General features: G+C 35.5%; 1 protein-coding gene across 1 annotated transcript in view; it reads left to right on the top strand.

Annotated features, from left to right (window-relative positions):
• The window catches only part of LRP1B (LDL receptor related protein 1B), a gene marked incomplete at both ends in the record, with an annotated part of 1929155 nt that overhangs the window by 1205625 nt on the left and 696646 nt on the right, over positions 1-26884 (top strand). Inside the window, one exon of the mRNA XM_080928219.1 lies at positions 13037-13219. Within this exon, the coding sequence (XP_080784345.1) occupies positions 13037-13219 (183 nt within the window). The remainder of the gene's footprint in view (positions 1-13036; positions 13220-26884) is intronic.

Genomic DNA, 26884 nt, shown 5'->3' with positions numbered 1-26884 from the left:
TCACCCAACATAACGTATTCCCTCTGATGTCTCAGTAGAGGAAGCAGACGCCCAGGGGATGCAGGGAGATCACAAGCCTTGGTGGAAGAGTATGAGGCCACATGGCTTCCGGTTGTAAAAAAAAAAAGTTGTAGACTTTTATTTTAAGTAGTAAATTGTCTTGCATAACTCTACACAAGTATTTTATAGAATACCACAGAGAACAAGTCAAGGCACCATGTGGAGAAAGAAAGTTTCAAAATAAGAAAAGATAAACCATTAACTTTTAAAATTTTCATTCTCTCTCCTTCCATTGCATATATGTCTCATATATGTATGCCCTGGCATTGTCTTGCTTTTTCATGATTGATTTTATGCATTAGAGTGCTTCGATTTTAGGTACATCCATGGACCACATGTGTGCAGATATATAGAGCTAAGTATATGCATGACACAGTCTAAAACTAAAGGTTGTAGGGCTCCATGGGAATGCTATGACTTGAAACAATCTCTCTCTCTCTCTCTCTCTCTCTCTCTCTATCTCTCTCTCTCTCTCTCTCTCTATCTATCTATCTATCTATCTGTCTCTATCTCTCCCTCCTTCCCTCCCTCCCTCCCTCTCACTTTTTTGTATTGGATAGTTTATGTATCTATATTCCAAACATTATCAACTTTCCTGGTTTCCCCCTCCCATCCATTTCCCCCAGCTTCTATGTGGATGTTCCCCCTCCCACTCATTCAATCTCACCTCAACACTCTGGCATTCTCCTACACTGGGGAAACTAGACTTCATAGGACCAAGGTTTCTTGTCCTATTGGTGCCAATCAATGCCGTCCTCTGCTACATATGTGGTTGGAGCCATGAGTCTGCACCCAATGTGTACTCTTTGGTTGGTGCCTTAGTTCCTGGAAGCTCTTAGAAATCTGTTGGTTGATATTGTTGTTCTTCTTAAGAGGTTGCAAAATCCTTCAGCTCCTTCAGTACTTTTTTTAACTCCTTCACTGGGGTCCCAGTGTTCAGTCTGATGGTTAGCTTCAAGTATGTTTATCAGTATCAGTAAGGATCTGGCAGAGCCTCTCAGGAGATATCCATATCAGGCTCCTGTTAGCAAGCACTTCTTGGCATCAGCAATAGTTACTGGGTTTGGTGATAATATATGGAATTAATCCAGATGGAGCAGTCTCTGGACAGCCTTTCCTTCAGTCTCTGCTCGACTCTTCATCACTGTATTTTCTCCCATGAGTATTTTGTTCCCCCACTATTTAGGACTAAATACCCACATTTTGTTCTTTCCTCTTCTTGAGCTATGTGTATGATTTATATGTAGGGTGTTTCGAACTTTTGGGCTAATATTACCTGAGGTTCTAGCTATACAACGCCTAAGCATATACCCAAAAGATGCTCCAACATACCATAAGGACATGTGCATCACCATGTTCATAGCAGCCTTATTTATAACATCCATTAACTGAAAAGAACCCAGATGTCCTTCAACAGAGGAATAGATGCAGAAATATTGTACATTTATTCAATGAAAAACTACTCTGCTATTAAAAACAATGACTTCATAAAATTCTTAGGCAAATGACTGGAACTAGAAAATATCATCCTGGAAATAACATTTGAAATGTAAATACAGAGAGTATCTAATAAAAAAAAGAAAGTATTGACAATGAAAACACCAGGAAAAACAGAAAGAAAACAAAAGACACACTAGTTTCTAGTCATATTGGAGACTTAATCTTTCTCATCACTTTTCCAATGGCTGAGTTGAAGTGTTTGTAGAAGAAACTTCTGAATGACTACTGAGCACTAAGGCAAAAATAAATAAAATAACAATTTAAGCATAAAAAAAAATCATCCTGTGTTAGGTAACCTAGACACAAAAGAACACACATTGCATGCAATCACTGATAAGTCAGTGTCTGTCTTTTAAAAGTAGTAAGAGCTTTTAACAAGAAGCCAGTTCAACATCTCTCTATTCAATCAAACAATTATCTTATACTAACAGGCTGTTCCTTATAGATGAATATATATTATATCTGTATCATATCTTTTCTACAATTATTCATAGGGATTTTTTCAGGAAATAAAATAGGTAAAGTTATAAGACAAAATTTGAATTTCAAATGTAAAATATAGAGAATGCAATTTATATTAATTACTATTTTATATATACTTTTGAATTCGATTTGTAAATTTGAGCAATATTTGGAAAGTTGAGTTTTTCAGGTTTTCAAAGCAAATTCTGCAGCTTTCAGTCATGTTTTGTTTATTTATTAGCTATCCACTTCCACTATATTCATATTTTATGTGAAATATATGTTGTAGATTGTTATAAAAATATAAATTTTATATGAAAGAGCCCAATATTTTCTATAGATTTAAATTCAATATTCTTTCAGCTAACTAGAGACATAATTTTAATGAATGGATTGAAAGTCTTTTATTTTTAGTGTATTCATATCTATATATTAACATAAAAGCTTTTTGCCTGGGAATCTACATGTTTTTTTCTATACTTTCCCACTGAGCTCTTTCAACTGATAAGAAAACAGCAACAACAAATAAACAAACAGAAACAAAAAACAATTACTGAAACAAAACAACCAGAAAAAAACAAATATATCAAAACGATATCAATATTTTCTTATATTACTGTGGCATTAAACTGTCTTGATGAGGACACCACACATTCTTTTAAGCCAACCCTCATTCCATACTGCATATGAGCTTTAAAAGGTGCTTGATTTGTTTGAAAACAAAGAATTAAACCTGTATTCTAGAAGTATGCAAAGTTTAACAGGAGAGAAAAAATAAAGGCAGTAAACCAAGATGATCTGATAAATCCACTGACTGACAACTTATCTGTCACTGATACATATCCATTAGTTTAGAAGGGGAGCTTTATGTTTGTCTTCACTACTAGCTCATGGTGTCATAAAACAGGTAGCATTCACTTAGAAATGGGGCGTGCATTACACAAAGAGAATAAGCTAGTCCCCAGTACTGACCCAGGCTGAACACTGTGTGTGTGTGTGTGTGTGTGTGTGTGTGTGTGTGTGTGTGTGTGTGTGTGTGTGCGTGAGAGAGAGAGAGAGAGAGAGAGAGAGAGAGAGAGACAGAGAGAGACAGAGACAGAGACAGAGACAGAGAGACAGAGAGACAGAGAGGAAAGAAGAAAATCTTTAGATTTCTAAAGTTTTCTAAAAAGCAAAATGAGCCCAATATTTTAGAAGAAAGCTAAGCTCCCCTGAGGTAAGAAGTAGCTAAGGCATCCACTATTCTATTGATAAGTTGGGTAAGACCAGAAATCTACTACAGACAGTCTTCTATAAAGAAGAGAAATCTCTAGAAAGTAGGTCTTTGGCAAATACCTTCTATTGATGAAGGAATCTTTAATACCTAATGATTCATTGAAAATCTAACAAGAACGTTGAACCAGGCAGAATTTTACATCACACATGATCTGAGTGAAGCTTCATACACAATATAAAGTATACACAGTGCTTTATACTGCTTAAAGCAGTAAACAATGGGTTGCAAGCTAAGGTATAAAACCCATTAAAACAAAAAAAAAAACACTGATTGGCCTCAGATTTTAACAAATTCACCATATTTCCATACTTTTCTTTGAGAGTAAGAAACACTTCATTATAATAATAAATGAATACATACAATTGTGGATGCACACACACACACACACACACACACAGAAAGAGAGAGAGAGAGAGAGAGAGAGAGAGAGAGAGAGAGAAATTGTAGTTCCTCTCTGTTCTTAGAAAGTTGCTAGCCTTCCAAACACAAATATTTAAATATTTAGCAACAGTAAATTCATCTATATATTGAGATAAATTCTATCATCATTTGCAACATTTCTACCAGGGCTGTGCATTCATATATGTATGGATATATGTTTGTATGTATTTGTTTGTTTATCAGATTTCCCAAATTGTATGCTTGGTTTAAAGAGCTTCAGGGTAAAAATACAGTAAAATTCCATTAGTTCAAAATATAATAAGCAATATCAGCAACATGGGAACACAAGAGTAAAACAGCAAGAGCATGCATATAAAAACACAGCCATAACTAGAGCACTCTGCTGAGACAGCCATAGCACAAAGATAGACTGTGCCAAGCCCTGAAGCTGAGAAAAACAGAACTCAGGGGAGTAACACAGTTTGGATCTAATGTTAGTGCAGTCATTGCATGCCTGTCTGAAGGATGCTTCCCTCTGCACAGTGGAAAATCAGCCACTATGAAAAGTAGGCGGTTGTACTTGGCAAGAAAGCTAAGATGAATAAAACTCTAAGACTTAAAAAACAATTTGGCTAAAAGAAAAGAAACCACAAATAACTAACAGGCTGAGAATAAGCATGGGCTCATTTTAGTTATTTTAATTATTTGGGAAGATAATGCACAGAGGGAAAATATGAAAATGAAAATTTTCTCATGTACTTGTGTTTAATTAGTCAAATGACTTGAATATAAACCAGTGTTAGAGAATATAAGTTAAATAAATAGATGTGTGCATCTTTGTTCTATACACACACACACACACACACACACACACTTGGACAAGTAGAAATTTCTTCCTATTTTATTACATAAATGCTCTCAAAGTAATCGACATGGAATGCCTATCTGATTAACCGAATTGAACTAAATATCAATTTATTGTTCCCTCTTTTCTTCTGTCTTAAATCTAAGCATTTATCCATTCATCTTGACAGAAAAGGACTTACTGGGTCCTGCCCACTTGTCTACCTTTGTCCTATGAATTCTGTTCACACACTAAACAATTTTATTGATTCTGATTAATCCTACTAAAAATATATTAAATCTTTGCTCTTTATTGATATGAAATGATGCATATGAAAAACATGTGTTCAGTCTTGGGCATCTAAAAGAGAGAGACTGAAGAATGAATTGTTTCTTCCACTTAGTTTTTTCTCTGTTGTCTATTAAATGGGACTCAGAATTCCTGTTTTGTTTTCTGTCCTAAAAATGGCTCATGTGAGCCCTGTAAGATTAAGGCAGCTTTTATCTGTCCTGACAGCACTTGCTGCTGCTATGGATGTTTGAGGTGTGGCTTGGTAACAGCACACACCACCTACTTATCAGGGTCTCCTCCACCCTCTCAAATATTTTCAGAAGCAGAAGCTTTTGTTGACATTTAGGCCTGGACTCCAGTGCCTGGTGTTATCTGAAGTCTGATTCAAGCTTTGAACTATGTGTTTTTCCAAACAGTAGCCAGAGGAAATTAACAATATGAACTAAATTATGCTATCATTACTTCAGTGTTTCCAATCACAAATACTGATACAATATATCTTATCCTGGTTATTAACATATGCAGGCAAGATTCTACCTCTCATCCTTTAGATATAACTTCACTCACAAAGTCTCATTTCTTTGTGCTATGAAACTTAATGCGATATTTTGGTTTTGCCTCTTATCTTTCTCTATTCTGTCAGCTTAGTATTTTTTTTTTTATTTCCTTAAAGTTATTGTGGCTTTCCCTATCATTTTTGATTTGGTTCTCATGACTCATTTTGTAGATAAACTCTAATTTCTGTTTTACGTATGTCACTCTTTCTGGCAATAATGAGTGACAGCTGTCATACATTTACAATTGGGTCATGTTCTGGATAGAAGTGATTGGCAGGATAGGTCCAAAATCTGTATAAATAGGTTTTGCCAATGAATCATGATAAAGTATATATCTTTAGGAAAGATATGTGGCTTTTTAAAGAACTGCTTTCCTGCTTGCCACTTGGATGCTTGAAGAAACACAAGAGAGGTAGCTACTCACCAATCCACAATGCTTGGGAAGTAAGGGAAAAAATGAAAAAAAAAATCCAATTTTATAAAGAGATCGTTTGCTTATATTTTACCAGAGCACAATCTGTTAGTCCACCCTGCTTTCAATGACAATGTCAGAATCATTGTATCCATCATACTTGTTGCTTTCTCCATGGATGTATATTTTTACACAATAGTTTATTATTTTTCTACATGTCTCCTTTACATCTCTTGCAATACCCAGTCAAGCAGTTGTTCCACTGATTTCTTGATACTAGAAAACTACCTACAAGGCTGTTGTAGAAGCAATGTGAGAGCAAATTAACAGCTCTGTAGCCCACCAATATAGATGTAGAGATGTAGCAAGCTCTGGCTATCTTCTTATACACAGGCCCTGGGCATTAGTACCCATAATTTCTGATTTTCTTAGATCTTTCTACATGTTTTTCTGCATGGCCACCAACTGAGAGAATAACCCCAGGAAAGCAAAACTGTGTTAGGCAGTGTAAAATTTAAAGATCTTTTCATTAAAACTAACTTCTGCTGTAACCTTACCAAAGAATATAAAAATGTTACATTTTATAAGAAAAACTACACTACATTATTGTAACTTAAATATAAGAAGTCAATGTTTTCAGTTTCCTCTTTATTTTAATGATTGATTTTTATTAATATTACTATATGCATTGAAAATTTGTCTGCATGTATGTATGTGAGAGAAAATTGGATCACCTTGAACTAATTTATAGGCAGTTGTGAGCTTCCATGTTGGTGGTTGGTAATTGAACCCGGGTCCTATGGAAGAACAGCCAGTGCTCCTAACAACTGAGCCATTTCTCTAAGCAACACTTGTTGATTTCTGTATGGGCCAATTTCATATCATTTTTGAGCTTTAGCATGAGTAATACTCTTCTACAAGTTAAAACAGGTACGGCAATGCAAAGGGCCAAGAAGTCACTGATGAAGATCATATCTCTGACATACATTATCTCTATGCCTTTCAGAAAATTATTATTTCTCTGATAACTGAGTCATTTCCTTCTTCACTTATTTGTTTCAGAACAAAATGAAGTGAAACATGTTACTTATTTATTTCTGTAGTGGGCTATACTCAGCTTTTTATATTTAATATGCAGTATAAGTATAATAGGATTCTGTAAATGGTCAGGAGTACAAACAATGCCAAAGACAGTAGTGTCTCATCTTCTCTACAGAATAAAAAGGTGCTGTGTAGCTTATACAGATGGTGGTAGGGCATATTTAGTAATGTTATTTGACTTTATAAACTGTTATACCCTAAGAATAAGGTTTCTGTATATAATACAGAATTTTAGTTTACTTTAGGCTTGTTTTGTTTTTTTGTTGTTATTGATAATTTCAGTGTCTTTCAAATAACAAACAATAATAGCTAAAATGTAGATAGGAATATAGTGGGAAGAAGAATGTTACTGAGACCAAAGTTTGTACATAACAAATACATGTCTGAGTATTAGAGGAACTCTTGGCCTCGCCAGTTTGGGTTTCCATAATAAACCTAATTTAGCCTTTATGGCTATATTCTAGTTTGTAAATAACTATAATTTAGTTGTTTGTAGTTTCCTTTGTATATTGCAATAGTCTACAGAGTTTAAACTTGTAAAGTTAAAGAAGAAAAGTATCTCTAATGAAAAGTCTACATTTAAATGTGGACTACTAACTTGACAATTATCTTTGCTTCAGTAGACTCTTGGCTCAGCATTGCTACAGCAATTCTTTGGAAGTCAGACGAAGCTTTCTCTAGACAACTTAATAATAATAAATCACTTGAAAGATTGTAGTTGAAAATCCTTTTTTAAAACAAAGAATGTAATGAAGAGCATACCATTCTATTAGTTTGTATCACTAATTATTTAATCTATTTACATTTCAAGTGTTGTTGCCATTTCTGGACTTCCTTTGGCAAATCCCTACTCCATTGCCTCTCCTCGACCTCTTAGACAGTGCTTCCTCATCCACCTACTCTCACTTCAGCTCTCTAGCATCCCCATTTATTGGAGCAACAAGCTTCAAAAAGACCAAGCATCTCCCCTCCAATTGATGCCAGAAAAGACAGTCATCTGTCAGTCAGCATGAACCCTGAATAAAATCAAGTGTACTCTTTGGTTGGTGATTTAGCCCCTGGGGTCATTGAGTAGTCTAGTTGGTGGTTATTGTTATTCTTTCTATGGGATCTTAATGCCCTTCAGCTTCTTCAGTTTGTTACCAAACGTTTTCACTGGGGTCAGCAGGTCTAATACCAATACTTCTCAAACAATTCCACAAAATAGACACAGAAGGAAAACTACTTAATTTGTTCCATGAAGTCATATCTACAAAGATACCTAAACCACAGAAAGACCAAAGAGAGAATATCAGACCAATCTCGCTTATGAATATCAATGCAAAATTACTCAACAAACTCTTCACAAACAGAATCTAAAAACACACCAAAATAATCCATAACTACAATTAAGTAGGCTTCATCCCAGGAATGAAGAGATAGTTCAATATACAGACATTTATTTATGTTTTTCACTATGTAAACAAACTCAAAGAGAAAAAACCCACATGATCATCTCATTAGGTGCTAAAAAAATCCTTTGACAAAATACAACATTTATTCTTGTTAATAGTCTTGGAACAATCAGAAATTCAAGACATATACTTAAGCATAATAGAGGCAAAGTATTATGTATCAGCAAACCAATAGCTGATATCAAATTAAATGGAGAGAAACTTGGAGCTATCCAACTAAAATCAGGGACAAAACAAGGTTTCCTATTCCCTGTACATTCAATAAAGTACTGGAAGTTCTAGAGCAATTAGACAACAAAAGGAAATCAAATCAATGCAAAATGGAAAGGAAGAGGTCAAACTATCACTATTTGCAGATTTCTTTTTCCAATTTTTTTATTGGAAATTCTCTGCATTTACATTTCAGTTGTGTACATTTCCCACAATCTCATTCCCCTCCCCCTCCTATTGCCTCAATGGAGGTGCTCCCTCTCCGAACCACTCTACCACCTCAGCACTTTGGCATTCCCTTACACTGGGAAAACAAGCCTTCACAGGACCAAAGGCCACTCCTCGAATTGATGTTAGAAAATGCTATCCTATGCTATGCCTGTACCTCAGACTATGTATATTTCCATGTGAACTTATTGATTGCTGTTTTAGTCCCTGGGAGCTATGTTAGGTTAGGTTAGTCGATAATTTTGTTCTTCCCATGGGCTTGTAGACCTTTTCAGCTCCTTCAGTTCTTTTTCTCTAGCTCCTTCATTGGAGTCCTCATATTCAGTCCAATGGTTAGCTGCAAGCATCCTCCTCTGTATCAGTATGGCTCTGGCAAAGCCTCTGAGGAGGCATCCTTCTCAGGTTCTTGCCAGTAAATACTACTTGGCATCAGCAATACTGTGTGGGTTTTGGGGGCACATATGGGGTGTATCCTGAGGTGGAGCAGTCTCTGAATGATCTTTTCTCCAATTCCTGATTCTCTGTTTATCCCTTTATTTCCTCTCATAGATGTTTTGTTCTTCCTTCTTAGAAAGACTGAAGCATCCACTTTCTGTACTTTCTCCTTATTGAGCTCCATAAGTCCTGTGGATGGTTTCTTGGGTTTTCCTAGCTTTATGGGGCTAGTAAAGTGAGTACATGCCATGAACATTCTTTTGTGACTGGATTACTTCACTCAGAATGATAGCTTCAAGTTTCATGCATTTGCCTAGAATATTCATGAAGTCATTCTTTTGAGAGATGAGTAGAATTCCATTTTGTATATATACCACACTTTCTGTATCCATTCCTCTGTTGAGGACATCTGGGTTCTTTCCAGCTTCTAGCTATTATAAATGAACATGGTTGTATATGTGTCCCTGTTAGATGTTGGAAATTCTTTTGGGTATATGCCTAGCAGTGGTATAGCTGGGTCGTCGGGTACTATGTCCAATTTTCTGAGTAACCACTAGACTGATTTCCAGAGTAGTTGTACTAACTTGTAATCCCACGAACAATGGAGGATTGTTCCTCTTTCTCCACATCCTTGCCAGCATGTGCTGTCACCTGAATTTTTGATCTTACCCAACCCATATGCAGACACCAAACCCAGACACTATTGTTGATGCCAAGAAGTGCTGCTAACAGAAGCCTGATACAGCTTTATCTTGAGACACTCCTCTACATCCTGACCAATACAGATGTGGATGCTCAAAGCCAACCATTGGGCTAATCACAAGGAACCCAATGGAGGAGTTAACAGAAGGAATGAAGGAGCTAAAGGGGCCTTATCTGCTATCAAGGGGTGGGGAGGCCCTTGGTTCTGTGAAGGCATGATGTACCAGTATAAAGAAATGTACTAAGACCATGGAGAGGCAGGAGTGGGTAGCTATATGGGGTAGTGCCCTCATAGAAGCAGGGTAAAAGGGGATGGGTTGGGGGCTTGCAGAAGGGAAACCAGGAAAGATGATAACATTTGAAATGTATATAATTAAAATATCAAATTAACAAAGAAAGAAACTTCTGGAATCACCACCCCTGACATCAATCTGTACTATAGAGCAATCGTGATAAAAACCACATGGTATTGGTACAGAGACAGGCAGGTAGATCAATGAAATAGAATTAAAGACTCAGAAATATACCAACCTACCTATGGTCATATGATCTTTGACAAAGAAATCAAATCAAACAGTTCAAAAATGACAGAACTTTCAACAAATGGTGCTGGTCTAACTGGATGTCTGCATGTAAAAGAGTGATCCAATATAAAATTGATCCAATCTTATCTTCTTGTTCAATGTTCCAGCCCAACTGGATCAATGACCTTCATGTAAAACCTGGTACACTGAAACTAATATAACAGAAAGTGGGGAAGTGCCTTAAACACATTAGCACAGTGGAAATTTCCCTGAAAGAACAATTGCTCAGGCTCTATAATCAGTAATTAACAAATGGAACCTCAATGAAATGCAAAGCTTCAGTAAGGTAAAGGACAGTGTAAAAGGGCAAACCGGCAACCCACATATTGAAAAATAATCTTTATCATTCCTACATTTGGCAGACAGCTTATGTCCAAAATATACAAAGAACACTAGAAATTAGACTTCAGGAAACCAAATTATCCCATTTACGAATTGGGGTGGAAAACTAAACAGAGAATTCTTGACTGAGTGATCTCGGATGACCAAAAAGCACCTAAAGAAATCTCAAGTGTAAGTGGATCAAAGATCTCCACATTAAACCAGATACACTGAAACTATTAGATGAGAAAGTAGAGAAAACCTTAGAACACATAGGCACAGGAGAAAATTTTCTGAAAAAAACACCAATGGCTCAAGCTCTAAGGTCAAAAATTAACAAAAGGGACTTAATGAGATTGCAAAGTTTTAGTAAGGCTAAGGACATTGTCAAGAAAACAAAACGGCAGCCAACAGAATGTGAAAAGATCTTTACCAACTCCACATCAGATAGAGGCCTAATATCCAAGGTATACAAAGAACTCAAAAACCTAGACACCAGAGAATCAAACAACCCTATTAAAAATGGGGTACAGAGCTAAACAAAACATTCTCAGCTGAGGAATATCAAATGGCTGAGAAACATCTGAGGAAGTGCTTGACATCCTTAGCCATCAGGGAAATGCAAATCAAAACAACCCTGAGATTCCACCTCACACCAGTCAGATTGGCCAAGATCCAAAACTCAGATGACAACAGATGCTGGCAAGGTTGTGGAGAAAGAGGAACACTTCTCCACTGTTGGTGGGGTTGCAAACTAATACAACCTCTCTGGAAATCAGTCTGGCGATACCTCAGAAAATTAGACATAGTACTACCTGAAGACCCAGCTATTCCACTTCTGGCAATATACTCCAGAGACACTTTAATACACAACAAAGAAACTTGCACCACAATGTTCATAGCAGCTCTATTTATAATAGCCAGAAGCTGGAAAGGACCCAGATGTCCTTCAGAAGATGAATGGATACAAAAATTGTGGTACATTTACACAATGGAATATTAATCAGCCACCAGAAACAATGACTTAACCAAATTCTTAAGAAAATGGCTGCATCTAGAAAATATCATCCTGAGTGAGATAACCCAGTCACAAAAGAACAGACATAATATGCAGTCACTGATAGTGGGAAGCTAACCCCATAGGCTCGCACTGCCCCAGAAACAACTCACAGACTGTATGAAGTCCAAGAAAAAAGGAAAACAAAACAAAACAAAAAAATAGTCATGCTCAATCCTTACCCACCAAGAACACATTGACAAATTCCGGGTTATACCCTGTATTACATGTACTGTCTGCACATTGTTAAAAAAAAAAATCTTTACACACCAAGAAAACTTTGACTATTTCTAGGTTGCATCTTGTTTTACATGTACTCTTTGCTCATTGTAACTAGTGGGATCTTGATCACACTATCAAACCTTTAAAAAAAAAAAACAAGTACTGACAAAAATGTATTATATACTTTTATGCAAAAAATGCTTAAAATCTGTACATTTTCTTTGTTCTTTAAAATAAAGTTGTTAAAAAAACAAAAAGAAATGTTCAACATCCTTAGTGCTCCAAAGTTTATATCCCCTAACTTAGTGATGCTTAATTTTTCTTACATATTATCAAAAGTCTGGATAGTATTACGTGCATTACTGTTTATTAATTGTATTCATACATACAATACTTTATAAATCATAGGTTTCAATTTCTGTACTGATTTTATAATTGAAGTCTTGTAATTAAGGTTTCCTCATAACGTGTATTTCTTAGCTTTCAAATTCTCAGTTACTGTTTTCCAAAGGTGTTCTTAGTCATAAAATGCTCATTAATTTATAGCTTTTTACTTTTTAGTAATTTGAAAGAAATTATTTAAGAAATGTCAAAAATCAAGCAAAGTCTTATTAGAAAATGTTGTTTACATGTTTTAGAGAAAGAACTTCAACGACAGTACCTGAAGTTACTAATTAAGACAATAGGTCTCACATTATTTTTACGATTTTACATAAAAGTTCAGGAAATCTGGAAGAGACAGTAAATATTATTTTCTCTTAACTATTAATGTTTTAAATTAGTAATGATATATACCAATGCTATCTATGCTGTAAAACATATAATTTCTCTAGCAAAACACTATACCTAAAATGAATTAAAAATGATTAAAGTGACAGAAAAAAATAACAGCTTTTCTTCTATCTTGCCTCATTTTCTATTTTTTCATTTGAAATTAAGCAGCTCGTTCTCCCATTGGCTGCACTGGGAATGAATTTCAGTGCCACCCAGATGGAAACTGCATCCCCGATCTGTGGCGCTGTGATGGAGAGAAAGACTGTGAGGATGGCAGTGATGAGAAGGGTTGCAATGGTACCATTCGGCTGTGTGACCACAAAACCAAGTTCTCCTGCAGGAGTACAGGTAAGGCCAGTGTATATCCTGGAAACAGAAACCTCCGGCTCACGAACTATCTGTAGCTTATCACTGAAAAGTATTCCTATGCTCACATTTCCGATATCTTAATTGTAAAGCATCGGTGAGAACCATTATGGATCTGACACCATCCTATGAATGTTTTGCCTTATGAACTCATGTGTGTCCGGTGCTTGCCACAGCTGTTCTTCTTTCTTGTTTATTTCTCATGAGGCAGCATAGACGAAAGAGTGTCAGAGGGGGTAAGATATTTAGGGTTGCTGTTTAATTCTAAAATGTTTTGAAGTCTAAGTTTCTTTGCTACTGCAGCTGATCTGCCTGTGTTCCTCTGCAGTCTCTGGCATTTAGCACCTCATTATGGAACATCAGAAGATTATGTAAAGAATTAATTGCTAGAGATTTTGTCCTCTTGCCCTTCTCCTTGTCAGGCTTGGGGAAGTTTGGAGCAATAAACATCAACTGAACCAGGAGAATCATGCTCACAGAAGGAAAAACTTTTACACAAGCAAATAGGGATAAACTAACATAAGATTCATGAATAGAAATTGGTAAATCTCCATTTCAACCAGCTGGGTCCAGCTCACATTCTCGCTCTTAATTACATACTTTCTCATAGCACAACCACACTTAGATAGTGTATGGAGCAAAAGACCCAGCTCCAGTGGAGAAAGAACCTCACTCATTCTGGATGAAAAGCAAGCTTCAATCTTTATTGCATAGAGAAAGAAAAGGCTTCTATGCTTTTATTGTTAAGTGAAAGAAGCCCAAGTCTGTAAGAAGAAAGCTTTGTTCTCTTTAGCAAGACAAAGCCTGCCTTGCTACTGAGAAAAGACCTGTTCTGCCCATGGTAAAGGGAGGACTGCCTGCTCCTTCTGCTCTCTCTGCAGCTTCTTTTCTGCTCTTTCCCTCTATATTCTGCACATTGCTTTCAATATTTTAAGTTGGCTTATAATTTCTAAATTATTCCACTCTGCATTTTCCTTCTAATTTTGATCTCCCTTCTGCTCTCATGGAACGATGTTCTTGCTGCCAATGCCTTATATCTTCCAATGTGGTCTTTCCTAGTCTTTTATTCCTTTTCTAGAAGAGACCACAGGGGTTTTACAAGCATCCCCCTTTTTTATGAAAGTTTATAAGAAGTTCAAACACAAATTGAATAAGAAGATTAGAACAGCGAATGTTTACATATGTATTCATTAAAAGTAATTGTATGGCTAAATCTTCATCTTTTCCATCAGTCCCATGGGTTCACAGAGAGTTAAGAAAAATAACATTTGTGACTAAATTATAAGAGAAGTTTTGTATTGATAAATCCAGTCAATATTTTATCTTCTATCTTTGAATCATTAGCTGTAGCTAGTAGTTTTAAAAGTCAATCCGTGCTAAATCTGCTTATGTGGTCTTGCCCACCCTGGTTCCTGAGGCCAGCCAGAGCAGTTGTCTTGCCCTGGTTCCTGAGGCCAGCTTTCTGCCAAGCCGCTTGCACTTCCCAGGACATCCACCACCTGTGGCTGGTCTGCAGAAAGCTCTTTATCACTCACTCATATTCCCTTATCCCTACAAAATGATAACACTAAAGACTTGTAATATACCAACCAAATTTAATACAGTAAATCTCCAACCTTAAAATGCTCTCAAAGAACGCAAAACCCAATTTATATAACTACAAGCTATATACCTAGATTAGACAAAAGTACCCTATGCTACACTATTGTCATTCTATGAAATCCCTAGTTACTTATGGCTCCAAGGGGCTACATAATTCTGGTTTATCTTCTTTTTCTTCCATCTTCTTACACCATTTCACTCATCTCCTTCCTCTTTCTTTTTCCATCCTCAGTCTCTTCTCTTCCACTGCCCAACCACAGGCTCAATCTTTATCTGACCAATTAAGATTTTATATGACCTTACCTGAGTACAGGCACCCCCTTGAGGAAGCAGAAAACACTAACAGCAATTCACCATTAGTTACCTATTTATGACCTTTGGTTAATAATTTTATACCTTCTTGGAATGTGCTTTAAGTTACAAATGCCTGCTTAGAATCTCAAGAGCAATTAAGTGATGATACTTGAAATTTTGTAGAATTCTCATTGTAGCTTTGCTCATCAGTGAGGACTTAATAGCAATTCTATTATAAAAGAACTTTAAATTTCAAATATAATTTTAGAAATTCTTGTAGAATCATCATTAAGAATTAAGAAAGCATCTATTTTTCTATATAGCTTCATTACAAGTCAGTACATCTTCAGTGTTCTGCAGAAATCTGCACAAAAAGGCGGGGTACTGCCTAGTGATATATATATATATAATATATATATATGATAATATATATATATAATATATATACATATAATAACATGAAAGGCTTATTAGCAGCTGGAATCATTCCTAAAATAAACATTTCCTGGCCCTTGCTTGCAGAAACAAATTCATCATTAACTCTATAGTCCGTGACAGAACCATCTAAAGAAGATCACCTGCTAGTGTTTAGCTTCTTGAGAGCTCTTGGCTCTGATGGAGTAAATGAAAGTGTTTAATTTGCCAAAAATCCCAGAGCCTGAAGAGCAGAATTAAAACCTGAAATTGATGTATTTGGGTTTACAATTTGTAAGAGAATTCCATGGTGAAAGAGACAAGTGCCACCCTACTCCCAGCAATTTTGTAGATAAAATCCAACCAGAACATAAATATCACTGGAGGTGGGGGAGGATAACATATGCTAATTTACATCTACTTTTCCAGATTTCTTTGTCATTGTTTGGTTCCTGCTAAAAGTATTTACAACTTTAATCTAATTGTTCTGAAAGTTACTAGTCACACTGATATTTTTAATAAAAATGGCTATTATGACCTTTCATATTTTTCCATTTATACAAAGTTCTACATTATATCTCACTAACATATTTCTCTTTCTATATGTGAGGATGAGATTAAGTTTAGAAAATAATTAATGTATTATATTATATTAATCTGTGGAATCAGCCATTGCAAGGGTTTCTGATGGCTATCATAGTTTCCTATGGGTTTTATAAAATATTGTTGAGTCACTGTAAAATTTCCCTCTCCCAGAAACTTGATTTGGGGGTAACTTTATCATGTGTTTTCAGGCTTACCCAATCTTTCTGTATCCCAAACAAAAGGAGGAGTATAACAGCTATCTGTGAACAGATAGGAAGGCTACTATGATTATCGCTTGTGTCTTGTGATAATTTGAAGACACACAGCCTTGTGTTTTTCAAACACAGGATGTTTGTCATCCTTAAACATTAAAATAGAAAATAATATTCATTTGCTATCATAGTGGTAATACAAATAAATCTTCAATAACCCATTCCTATTTAAGGTGACACAGTCCCTAACTAAAAACATTCCAAACATCGTACATCGTATCTTTTATTTTTATGTTTTAGAGAATTTATATCATCTTTCTCCTTGTTTCAGTCTACCACAGGACTCTCAGTGACAAACCCTTGCGAATTGTAGCCTATTTTTTTAACTTTTGTTGTTTTAAAATTATGTCTCTCTGTGTATACCATATATATATATATATATATATATATATATATATATATACAACCTTCTGTGTCTATTTAGTGTTCACACATTTATTGTGTTAAGACTGATCAGTTGTTATTGTATAACACATTAGGGAGTTCAGACCTGGAGAGGACAAAGACTCTCACTCTCAGCATTCATTAACTGTCTGTAGCTCCTCATCTAGAGATAAAACCTAGTGTGGTTCCTCCAATCCACACTAAAATATCAACTGGTGTTGCCAGTAAACTGGTCTTGTGATGGTGTTGAAATTTATGGGTTCATCTCCCTGCCATACATAGAAGACATGAACTCTAGCAGACTCCCATGTCATCTGCATTTACAATCTTTCTGTTCCTTCTTTCACAATATCCCCTGAGCTTTACATATAAGGGCTGTATTAAAGATGTGTCAATTAGGTCTGGGGACAACAACATCCATCATTGTCTGCATTGTGACCAGTTCTGATTTACCATGATAAACTATCTCTGCAAAAAGAAAATAAAAAGCTTTCTTTGATAAGTTTTTATAGCTATGCTCATCTATTGGCTTTAGAGTATTTTTTATTTATGTGTTTATTTATTTATTTATTTATTTATTTATTATAAATACACCTTAGCTGTCTTCAGACACACAAGAAAAGGACATCATATCTCATTACAGACCCTTGTGGGTCACCGTGTGGTTGCTGGGATTTGAACTCAGGACCTTAGGTAGAGCAATCAGTGCTCTTAACCACTCAGACATCTATCCAGGCCTAGAGTATTTAGAATGGATTTCTTTCTTCAAAGACCTGAAGCTCTTGTCATACAGATCTTTCACTTGTTTGTTTAGAGTTATGCCAAGATACTTTTTATTATTTGTGACTGTTGTGAAGGGTGTTGTTTTCTTAATTTCTTTCTAGCCGATTTATCCTTGTGCAGAGGAAGGCTATTGATTTGTTTGAAGAAATTTTATAGCTGGCCCCTTTGCTGAGGTTGATTATCAGGTATAAGAGTTCTTTGATAGAATTTTTGGGGTCACTTATGTATACAATCATATCATCTGCAAATAATTATTTCTAGACTTTGTTCTTATTTGTATCCATTTGACCTCCCTTTGTTGTTTAATTGCTCAAGCTAGTTCCATTACTATATGACTAAATAGGACAATAGTAGAAAGCTTTGTGTTGTATCTGATTTAACTGGGATTGCTTCAAGTTTCTTATCACTTAATTTGATGTTGGCTATTGGTTTGTTGTATACTGCATTTATTATACGTAGGTATGTGCCTTAAATTCTATTCCTGATCTTTCCAACTTTTAACATGAAGGGGTATTGTGTTTTGTCGAAGGCCTTTTTAGCATGTAATGAGATGATCATGTGACTTTTTTATTTGAGTTTGTTCATGTAGTAAAATACATCGATGGATTTTCTTTTTTTTTAATTAAACAACTTTATTTAAAAAAACAAAAATAAATGTACAGGTTTTAAGTATTTTGCATAAAAGTATATGAATACATTTTTGTCAGTACTTGGTTTTTTTAAATGTTTGATAGTGTGCATTAATATCTTACTAGTTACAACGAGCATAAAGTACATGTAAAAAAAGATGTAACCTGGAATTAGTCATAATTATCTTGGTGTGTAAAGATTAAGCATAATGGTTATTCATTTCCTTTTTTAGTCCTTTGTTTTTTCTTGAACTTCATATAGTCTGTGAGTTGTTTTGGGGGATGTTCTGAGCTTTCTGGGGTTAGTATCCAATTATCAGTGACTGCATATTATGACTGTCCTTTGTGACTGGGTTATTTCACTCAGGATGATATTCTCTAGATGCATCCATTTTCTTAAGAATTTCATAAAGTCATTGTTTCTGATAGCTAAGTAGTACGACATTGTGTAAATATACCACAATTTTTGTATCCATTCATCTACTGAATGGCATCTTGGTTCTTTCCAGCTTCTGGCTATTATTAACAGGGCTGCTATGAACATTGTGGTGCATGTGTCTTTGTTATATGTTGGAGCGTCTCTGGGGTATATGCCCAGAAGTGGAACAACTGGGTCTTCGGGTAGTATTATGTCCAATTTTCTGAGGAATCCCCAGACTGATTTACAGAGTGGTTGTTCCAGTTTACAACCCCACCAACAGTAGAGAAGTGTTTCTCTTTCTCTGCATCCTCACCAGCATCTGGTGTCATCAGAATTTTTAATCTTAGCCATTCTGAATAGTGTGAGGTGGAATCTCAGGGTTGTTTTGATTTGCATTTCCCTGATGGCTAATGATGTCAAGCACTTCCTTAGGTGCTTCTCAGTGATTTGATATTCCTCAATTGAGAACGTTTTGTTTAGCTCTGTACCCCATATTTTTAATAGGGTTGTTTGATTCTCAGGTGTCTAGCTTCTTGAGTTCTTTGTATACCTTGAATATTAGGCCTCTATCTGATGTGGAGTTGGTAAAGAACTTTTCCCAATCTGTTGGCTGCTGTTTTGTTTCCTTGCCAGTGTCCTTAGCCTTATAGAAACTTTATAATCTCATTAAGTCCCATTTCTCGATATTGAATCTTAGAGCACAAGCCATTGGTGTTCTGTTCAGGAAAATTCCTCCTGTGCCTATGTGTTCTAAGTTTTCCCCTAATTTCTCTTCTAATAATTTCAGTGTACATGGTTTAATGTGAAGATCTTTGATCCACTTACACTTGAGCTTTGTACAAGGAGATAAGAAAGGGTCTATTTTCATTCTTCTGCATGCTGAGTGCCAGTTGGCCAACATCATTTGTTGAATAGGCTGACCTTTTTCCATTGAATGTTTATAGCACCTTTGTCAAAAATCAAGTGACCATATATGTGAGGTCTCATTTCTGGATCTTCTATTCTATTCCATTGATCCACGTGCCTATCTCTGTACCAGTACCATGCAGTTTTTGGCACAATTGCTTTGCAATATACCTTGAGGTCAGGGATAGTGATTCCCGTAGATGTTTTCTTGTTGTTGAGGATGGATTTCACTATTCTAGGTCTTTTATTATTCCAGCTGAAATTGCACATTGCTCTTTTCAACTCTATTTAGAATTGGGTTGGAATTTTGATGGGAATTGCATTGAATCTGTAGATTGCTTTTGGTAAGATGGCCATTTTTACAATGTTGATCCTTCCAATCCATGAGCATGGGAGATCTTTTCATTTTCTGAGATCTTCCTCGATTTCCTTCTTCAGAGATTTGAAGTTCTTGTCACACAGGTCCTTCACTTGCTTGGTTAGAGTCACACCAAGGTATTTCCTATTGTTTGTGACTCTTGTGAAGGGTATCTTTTTCCTAATTTCTTTCTCCTCATGTTTGTCCTTAGAGTAGAAGAAGGCTACTGATTTGTTTGAGTTCAGCCACTTTGCTGAAATTGTTTATCAGCCTTAGAAGTTCTCTGGTGGAATTTTTGGTGTCACTTAAGTACACTATTATGTCATCTGCAAAGAGTGATGTTTTTACTTCTTCCTGGATTTTCATATATTGAAACATTCCTGCATCCCTGTGAATAAGCCTACTTGATCATAGTAAATTACTGTATTCTTGGATTTGGTTTGCAAGAATTTTATTGACTATTTTTGCTTCAATATTCATAAGCAAAATATGTTAAATATAAATTACGTTGAGTTAGGAGGTGGTGTTAGTATACTCTTCTCTAAGTTACATGACCTCAACCGAGGGGAAGAAGGCTGTATTCACAGTATTCATCATGAAATCTCTCCTACTGGGAGACCTTTAGCTTCCTTAGAAAGTTGTTTGTTATGTGCAACAGGAGTACCAACATTGGACCTTTGGAGATTCTTTGCCTTGCTGCACCTTGTTGTGGTCCACAGGTTAACATTGTTAGATACCTCAGCTAGTTAGGATTAGTGATTGCTTTAATCTTATGGCTGAACATATAACATCTTCATGTACTATGCCTGTTAGACCATGAAGAGGAGCAAGTTTGAGTCCTTCAAATCCTGTTTCCAAACATGTATGACTTAAACAATAGGACACACATTAAAATTTTTGTAGCCCACAAGAGGCAACAAAAAAAGCTTATGTTGTTTTGAGCCTATTATATAGGCCTCTGGCTAAAACTTCAAAAGGAATATTCTCATTTTTTTGGTAATATAGTTTTATTCCTCTATTCCTCTTGGGGTTAGTTTAATTACCCAAATTGCTATACGTTCACTATATGTATAATTTGTATTATACATATATTATTTGTATTTTAGGCAAACATAAATTAATGAGATTCCCTCTGGCTTTTTCAAACATCCTTTGTGTAGTTTTGTTTCTCTTCACACTAATCACTCCTGTATCGCTTTTTCTCTCACTTTGCCATGTAAAGCCTACTCCAGTTTTTCCATTTCTTCGTTCATAGCCCTGATGTTCTTTTACTCCTTGCCTCCAAGGTTTTCTTGTTTATTTCAAGGATTATTTTGTTTATTTACATTTCAAGTGTTATACCCCTTCCAGGTTGGTTTCCTCTCTAAAAGCCCTCCTGTCCCACCCCTTCTCCCCCCGTCTTCACAAAGGTGCTCCCCTATCCACGCTGACCCACTGCTCCAGTAGTTTCCTATGCTGGGCCTTGAAGCCTTCACAGGACCCAGTGCTTTGACACCAGACAAGGCCATCTTCTGCTACATATGCAACTGGAGGCATGGTTCCCTCCATACTCTTTGGTTGGTGGTTTGTATCTCGGAGATCTGGGAAGTCTAGCTGATTGACATTTTTGTTCTTCCTGAGGGGTTGCAAACCACTTGAGCTCCTTCAGTCGTTTCCCTATCTCCAACATTGAGGTCTCAGTGCTCAGTCCAATGATTGGCTGCAAGCATCCACATCTGTATTGCTAATGCTCTGCCCCAGTATCTTGGGATACATTCATATCAGTCTCCTGTCAGCAAGTACTTCTTGGCATCAGCATTGTCTGTGGGTTTGGTGGCTGCATATGGGATGGATCCCCAGATGGAAGAGTCTCTTGCTGGCCTTTTTTTAAATCTATACTTCACTTTTTGTGTCTGTATTTTCTTTAGACAGGAAAAATTCTTGTTTAAAGTTTTGAGAAGTGTGAATTTTCCCATTTTTCAACTGGGGGGCCTTGCCTAACCTCTGAATATGGTCTCTACATGGTTCCTTTTTACTCTCCTACTTCCCTCTAACACTGCAGGTTATGTGCTCACATTTAAATGTTCAAAACAAGGCATCACAATGTAAAAAGAACACATAGATTTTGTCGTCCTTGATCTGCTTAGCTTAGTATACTTTCTAACTCTACCCATTTACCTGAAAAATTATGGGAGCTCAATTTTTTTGTAGTTAAATATCATTCCACTGTATATGTATCAAATGATAATTATCCACACTGTTTTTAAAGAGGCTGCACTAATTTATAAGTCCATCAATAAGAAGTGAATGTGACATTTTTCCAAGTCCTTGCCATTGTTTTTTTTTTTTTTTTTGTAAGTTTTTTTCTTGCTCTTATCCAATGTATTGGAGTGAGATCAAATCAAAGGTTGTTTTTAATTACATTTCCGTAGTTGCTTATATTGTATACTTTTAAAAATATTTTATTGTCATTTTTATGACCTCTTTTTGAGAACTTTCACTTCAGATCTGTAGTTTATTTTTTAATTGGTTTGTGTGTTTTCTTAATCATTTTAATGACACACACACACACACACACACACACACACACACACACATATATATATATATATATATATATATATATAGTCTGTAGTATGTATATCTGACAAAGATTCTGTCCCACTCTGTGGCCTTTGTCAACATGCAATTAATTGATTGTTTCTTTCCCGAATAAAATATTTTAATTTTATGATGTTCCATTCTCTATTACTGAAGAAATTAGTCTTATTTAGAAGGTTCCTTTCTGATTTACAACCACATAACAACAACAGTATTAACTACCAGGCACCCTGGAGCTCCCAGGAACTAAATCACCATCCAAAGAGTACACATGGGCTGACCCATGGCTCCAGCTGCATATGTAGCAGAGGATAGCCTTGTTGGGCATTAATAGGAAGTCCTGTCCAGACTTGATGACAAAGTGTAGACGAATGTCAGGGCAAGAATCTAGGAGGAGGTGGGTAGGTGGGGGAGTACCCTCATAAAATCAGGGGAATAGGATAAGGGGTTTCTGGAGGTGAAACGTGGAAAAAGAATAACACTTGAAATATAAATAAAAAACCCAATTGGGAAAAAAAACCTAAAAATAAGGAAGTTCCTTCCCATATACCTGTACTTTATAGGGTATTTCTTTTGTGATTTAGTGGTTTCAGCATTTCAGGTATTACACTGAGGTTTTTGATCCATTTAGATTTAATATTTTTGAATGATAAAGACAGGTAAATTTGCATTCATCTACAGACAGACATCCTATAGTTTGATGAGACTGTGTCTTGCATCCTGTGCAAATTATCAACATCATTGTCAATTATCAAGTGGCTGTAGCTATGTGCAATCTACTTTGATTCTTTTATTTTTGTTCCATTGTTCTATACATCTGGTATGTTTGTACACATGCATGTGCACATGTGTGTGTATATTTATGTGTGTGTGTGTGTGAGCGCACATGCATCTGTCAGTATCACAAAACTTTTATTATTATAACCCTATAGTATAGTTTAAAAGTCTAGAATAATAGTAACCCCTCCAAATTTTTGTTTTGGTTTAGTTCTGTTTTAGTTTTTTTCACTTTGTTTTTGACATTTTTAGGAATGTTTGTCTGTATATAGTGTTTCAGTTTTGTGTTACTATGTGAGTTTTAGGATTTTGTTTGTTCTATGTTGTATTGTTTCTTTGTTTTCCCTATTCCTGTGAAGACTGTTGTGGGGATTATGATTGGAATAATATTAACCTGTAAATAGCTTTTGGTATAATGGTCATATCAACTGAGACAGATGAACATGTGATTTTTGCCCTTCCATCCATTTACATGGTCTATTGACTTATGTATGTTGGAATTATCCCTGAATCCTGAGGTCATTCTAACATGATCCATTTGGTGATCTTTCTGATGGATATTTGTAATCTGTTCACATGTGTTTTACTAAGAAAATTCCCATCTACTTTAGTAAAAGATATTGGCTTGTAGTTCCTGTTTCTTCTTTGTCCTTACCTTGTTTTGGTATTCAGGTAATACATCATAGAAGGACTTTAGAGGAGTTCTTTATGTATCATTTTTTGTTGTTTTCTTTTTTGAACAGGTTTAAAACTATAAGTTACAAATTTTTTGAAATTGTAGTAAAATATTGCTACAAATTTGTCTGGGCCTCATCTTATTTTTGTCAGAACTTTTATTACTGTTTTAATCTATTTTTTAAAATCTATTACATATTTTGATTTTTGATGTTATTTAATTCTGGTATATTCTCTCTCTCTCCCTCCCCCCTCTCTCTATCACTCCTTCTTCTCTCCATCCTTCCTTCCTCCCCCTACCTTCTCTCCCCCTACCTTCTCTCCCTCTCTTACCCTGTCCATGTAATCTGTCTATTTGAGAAAATATGATCTGTTCAAAAAATTCATTGTCAGTCAGTTAAAGTTAGTCTATGTCTTCAGTTGCTACTTTTGTTTAAGTAATTGTTGATTAAGTTGCTTTTTTTTCTTATGACCCTATTTATTCCTTTCTTCAACCTAAAGTTTTATAGCTATTATTATTTGCCATGAGGAAAATAAATTATTTTGTCTTGTTTATAACACATAGACCCAGCCTTCCTCCTTAAATTAGGGGGGATAGTTTTGCTGGTTATAATTGTTGAAATTGTTCTCTTAGTTCTTTTAGAACTTGAGTTACCTATCTCTGGGCTCTTCTGGCATGTAATATTCTATTAAAAAAATAAGTGTCATTCTGATGGGATTTTCTTTATATATGACTTTTTAATTAAAGCTCTCAAGTATGAGGAAGATTACTGGCAATTGTTTAAAATCTGAATTCTTAAGGATGCTTTTATAAGATTTAGAATATGCCTTTAAGATATTTATGTTAAATACCATTATAGCTAATTTGTACAAGGGCATCAAAATATAAAGGGAAAAAGCAGGGTTTTGAAAAAAAAAACTAATACCATCACTTGAAAAAGCAGTTGAGAAGGTGGCAATTTATTTATCTTGTGACTAAAATATAATTGATCCCTTTGATGCAACAGAATATGGTACATTAGGATTTGGAATTCATTATGTATAACTTCACATTAATTTGTCTATATAAATCCTTGTGAGCATTAGTGACTTTAAAATAAATTACATATATAAACACTGATTCAATTATTGTTCTTTAGAATGTTCTATTTATTGACTTAAATTGTTAATTGTACAGATTAAAAGGCACCAACATCACTTTCAGATTGTTCCATTGGTTGTTCATGTTTGTCTTCAAAGATTTCTCAAATGCTAGTTTGAATATATAAAAGTCACTAAGGTAATAAATCTGCATTTGTTTATTATAATGGCCTTTCTTTTATACAAATTGCTACCACTTAATGTTTAAATATACACCTATGAAGAGATATTATGTCTTATATAGAGTAATGTGAGAGAAAAACTGAATTAGAATACAATATACCCATTCATGTTTCAGGACATTTGAAATGATGAAAAGCAGAGTCCAGTCATCTCTAGTGTCTCAAACCCAGACCTGCAAATAACACTAATTCTATCAAATTAGATGGGGAGGGAAAATGACAGTTCTCATCCTGTGGAAAACCAGTCTTAAATTACAAACAGGAAAAAAAAAAAACCATAATCATGAAGTGCTGTCAAGGTTGTGGATGAAAAATTATCCGCAGGTGAGAAATGTAAAATTAACTCGGCATTCCTGCCTTGAAGAGTTTTTGCAAAACACAGAAAACTGCAAAATTATTTGCAAAAAAAAAAAAAAAAAAAAAATCAGTGAGGCACTAATGTAGAATATCAGATACTAAGCCGGCTCCAACTGGATGATCGATCGATCAGGTTACATATGAACAAATACAGACAAAATCTGAGAATTTATAAAGCTATCAAACATTAAGTTGGAGACTGAGACCAGGCTGACTACTAGAATCCTGAAACAGGAAAGGGACACTATAATTTTAATAAATATTAGTATTAACACATGGCTGTAGTTACACACCTAAACACACATAAACACGCATGCACGCATGCACATACACACACACACACACACACACACACACACACACACACCTGTTAAAATCACTTGTTAGTTGCTGAGTGTGTTAGTGACCTCACTGAAGTCAAATGGACATAACAAAGTTATTTTATTATCTGAAGTAATAAAAACATTACTCTGTTTGTCAAAAAAAATCCATTGACATCTGAACCAAGAGTGCTGAAAATTGGGTATGAAGATGAAGCAATGTCAGCTGAACATAGGGATGTGAGAACAGATGGGGAGAAACACAAGCCTCTTATCTTTAAGGGACTGCAAACAAGGACTGTAAGGCATGAGAAAAGCTCTGTCTATGAAAAGGAGTCTATAAGCCTGGACATCACAAAACATGTTACTCATGATTAAATAAAAATGGAATATATTCAAGTAATTCAGCTATGTTGGTGTTCTTAAAATAGAAATAAAATAGAATACAAGAGCCCTATAATGAATAATACACATATATATACACACCAATACTTATATAAATACACCCATGTATATTTATATATACCTATACACACATGCACATGCATGTGCACTCACATGTACACATACATGCATACAAACACATGACAAGCAAAGTTACTGGTAAAAGAAATGTGCAGAATGGGACTGTTTTGATTTGTTCAGAATATTAAAATTAATTAGTATAAACTGGGTACCTGTTTTGGGTGCTGCAGAAGTTGAGAGTCCTATGTCTTGAAATGAAGGCAGTGAGGAGGGAAATAGATTCCTCAGACAGTCAGGAGACTCTGATTCCACACTGGGAAGAACTAAAAAATAAAGGCCCAAAAAGGTCACATACACATTGATACACTTCTTCAACAAGACTTTATCTCTTATGATAATGCCACATATCCTAATAATACCACTCCCTATGGCCAAGCATTGAAACACTCTAAAGACTAGGATGTCACTACTGTGGTAGGAAGCTTTCATGAACAACAAAAGAT

Source organism: Micromys minutus, assembly GCF_963924665.1.
Source record: "Micromys minutus genome assembly, chromosome: 13".
NCBI classification, from domain to species: domain Eukaryota; kingdom Metazoa; phylum Chordata; class Mammalia; order Rodentia; family Muridae; genus Micromys; species Micromys minutus.
Note: the sequence above shows the minus strand (reverse complement) of the source record. Positions and strands in the feature narration are given on the sequence as shown.